The 3,403-nt window shown below is 50.7% G+C and overlaps 1 protein-coding gene across 1 annotated transcript; it reads left to right on the plus strand.

The window, feature by feature from the left end:
- Positions 1-2,041: 2,041 nt before the first annotated feature.
- Positions 2,042-2,665, plus strand: MONBRDRAFT_30370 (uncharacterized protein; the record flags this gene model as incomplete). Its single annotated transcript, XM_001750817.1, has 1 exon — positions 2,042-2,665. The coding sequence occupies one exon, from the start codon at positions 2,042-2,044 to the stop codon at positions 2,663-2,665; it is 624 nt and encodes a 207-aa protein (XP_001750869.1).
- Between the last annotated feature and the right edge of the window lie 738 nt (positions 2,666-3,403).

The following is a 3,403-nucleotide window of genomic DNA, read 5'->3' on the forward strand; positions in this document are numbered from 1 at the left end:
CTGACGTCGTTCTTGGCTTTAGCATCAGCACCGTACTTCAACAGCATCTCCGCCACCTCGTCATGACCCTTAAGGCAGGCCATGTGCAGTGGTGTTTCGCCATTCTGTGGGATGATGCATCAGCATGACGTACAGGTACACATCCATCATCATCATCATGTGGGGTACGGGTGCACCATCATAGGGGGGTAAGGGGAGAAGAGGGAGGTACTGTACTGACGTTGTTCTTGGCTTTAGCATCAGCACCGTGCTGCAACAGCATCTCCGCCACCGCGACATGACCCTTAAAGCAGGCCATGTGCAGTGGTGTTTCGCCACCCTGTGGGATGATGCATCAGCATGACGTACAGGTCATCATCATCATCATCATGTTGGGTACGGGTGTACACCATCATAGGGGGGTAAGGGGAGAAGAGGGAGGTACTGTACTGACGTTGTTCTTGGCTTTAGCATCAGCACCGTGCTGCAACAGCATCTCCGCCACCGCGACATGACCGCAAATGCAGGCATAGTGCAGTGGTGTATCGCCATACTGTGGGATGATGCATCAGCATGACGTACAGGTACAGCATCATCATCATCAGCATCATCGTGGGGTACGGGTGCACCATCATAGGGGGGTAAGGGGAGAAGAGGGAGGTACTGTACTGACGTTGTTCTTGGCTTTAGCATCAGCACCGTGCTGCAACAGCATCTCCGCCACCTTGACATGACCGTTGTGGCAGGCCATGTGCAGTGGTGTATTCGCCACCCTGTGAAATGATGCATCAGCATGACGTACAGGTACAGCATCATCATCATGTGGTACAGGTGCACCATCATAGGGGGGGTAAAGGGGGGAAGAGGGAGGTACTGTACTGACGCTCTGAAAAAAGCCACCCTGTGGGATGGTGCATCATCATCATCATCATCATGGGGTACAGGTGCACCATCATAGGGGGATAAAGGGGGGAAGAGGGAGGTACTGTACTGACGTTGTCCTTGGCTTTAGTATCAGCACCGTGCTGCAACAGCATCTCCACCACCTTGTCATGACCGTTGTGGCAGGCCATGTGCAGTGGTGTATAGCCACCCTGTGGGATGATGCAAACATGCAGTATATGTCCCATGTTATACCATAACGTCACCCCATCAAGTGACACATTCAAAGTGTAACCAATATCACACAACATCATACCAAACAGCATACGTACCGTATTTTTGTATTGGGCAGCATCTCGTATACGTTGTTGGTCCCAACTGGTCAACAGCTGCAGCGCCCATTGTGAATCTGGTGAACAACACGCACTGTACAGCTGCCATCCATCATCACTCATGGTAACGGTATCTCTCTCTATTCACCATCCGCTTCAAACCGCTTTGCTTGCTTCTCTAGCCACCACCAATCTCATGAGCCCCCTCCAAGTACAACTCGTCTGACAACCCAGAATTCGGACTGGGATTCAACAGGTGCGCGCCGTTTCCAAAACGGCAGCCGGTCACCGGGCCCTTTGCTCTTCTCTGCCTGGTGCACCAAACGACGCACCTTTGGCCAATAGTTCTCGGTGACAGTGGCGAGGACCGGTGTACTTGGTTGCCCAGCGCACGTTGTCGACTGCGAGGTGAGAACAGTGAGGCCAACTTCAGTTGAAAGCAAAAAAAATGGCAGCGGTGCTTTCAATCAAAACGTTCTGGCGTCGCCGTAAGGCCCCGACCAAGAGAGTCCCGCACCAAACACAAGCAATCAGTCACCACGCACACACACACACAGAAAGCAAGACACGTCAAGCAGCCCGCCGATGCCGATACCGATACCGACACCGCTGCCAAAAAAGGGCACCACCAACAACAAGAAGAAGAAGAAGAAGAAGACGAAGTCAAAAGCAAAAGCAAAAGCAAAAGCAAAAGCAAAAGCAAAAGCAATGGCAAACAACCGAAAGGAAGAAAAATGCAAGCAACACACACACACACGTTTACACCTTTTTCTTCTTCTTTTTTAATTTTTTTATTTTCAGCAACAGCGGGAAAAGCAAATTCCATCCGCACGTCCTGGACCGGGCTCATGGGTGGTAAGGACGGTTTGCGCCGGTCAATCGGATCGCCACGCCCAACGTACCTGCCAAATCTATTGGCTCGGCCGATCGAGCCCCCGTGTATTTCTTTCTTCTGCGCACCAACCACACCCATCGAGAGTGTAATTCGTCTCAGTCTCTCTTTTTTTATGTATCTCTCAAACTCTCTCTTTCTCTCAAACTCTCTCTCTCTCTCAAACTCTCTCACTCTCTCTCTCTCTCAAACTCTCTCTCTCAAACTCTCTCTCTCAAACTCTCTCTCTCAAACTCTCTCTCTCTCTCAAACTCTCTCTCTCTCAAACTCTCTCTCTCAAACTCACTCTCTCACTCTCACTCTCTCTCAAACTCTCTCTCTCAAACTCTCTCTCTCAAACTCTCTCTCTCAAACTCTCTCAAACTCTCAAACTCTCTCTCTCAAACTCTCTCTCTCAAACTCTCAAACTCTCTCTCTCAAACTCTCTCTCTCAAACCCTCTCTCTCAAACTCTCTCTCTCAAACTCTCTCTCTCAAACCCTCTCTCTCAAACTCTCTCTCTCTCTCTCTTTCTCACGCCAATTCATCTCGCCGTCAAGCTTGTGTACGAACAACGTGTACTGCCCCTCTGCCAGCCATGACAGCTCGCCTCTTACACCACAAAAATGGGGCTCGTACCTACAACATGTACTGCCCCTTTGCCAGCCATGTCATCCCAAGCCCGTTGGCTAAATGCCCCCCTCTGGTCATACCAATCTTATTCCCCGCCCAAACGTGAGCGACCATTCCTGACGTGAGCTTTAGGTTCATTGCCATGGCGGTCATGGTGCTGCTCGTTCCCTTTGGAGCATTGCAACGGCAACCTTCACAAACCGATATGTCTCCTGCAATAACTTACATCATCATTCCTAGCAGAACTACATTAACTTCTCGTATATCGAAATAAACGGTTTAAAGAAGAGTAAAAAACCGAGGTGCATTTCCCCTGCAGCAACTTGCATCTCTACGCAAAATAAGAGGGTGTGTTCAACATTGCGAGGTTCGGGGCAGCAAGGGCAGCGGGTGACGGGACTGAGGAAGGGCAGCGGGAGAGGAGCAAGTGTAGCAGAGACTCTTTTTGAAGAAGGTCGGAGGGAGAGAAGATGGTGCTTGAGGGATCAAAGAGTCTGTCTACACGCGTGGGTGGTTGCCACTACAAGCTCATGCATGGTGCAGGGCCTTCCTGGCTCACTTGACTGCAGTTTGGAACACCCACCCCGACAGAAGATTCATCGTGTTGCGCTGGTAAATTTAAGAATGGACACACGCGTATACAAGCGGAAGTCGGCCCTCCCCGAAGATTTCAATGTAGGCGCGATCGCGACCGTGGGCTCGCTGAC

This window comes from Monosiga brevicollis, genomic scaffold (genome assembly GCF_000002865.3).
Source record: "Monosiga brevicollis MX1 MONBRscaffold_49 genomic scaffold, whole genome shotgun sequence".
Taxonomy (NCBI): domain Eukaryota; class Choanoflagellata; order Craspedida; family Salpingoecidae; genus Monosiga; species Monosiga brevicollis.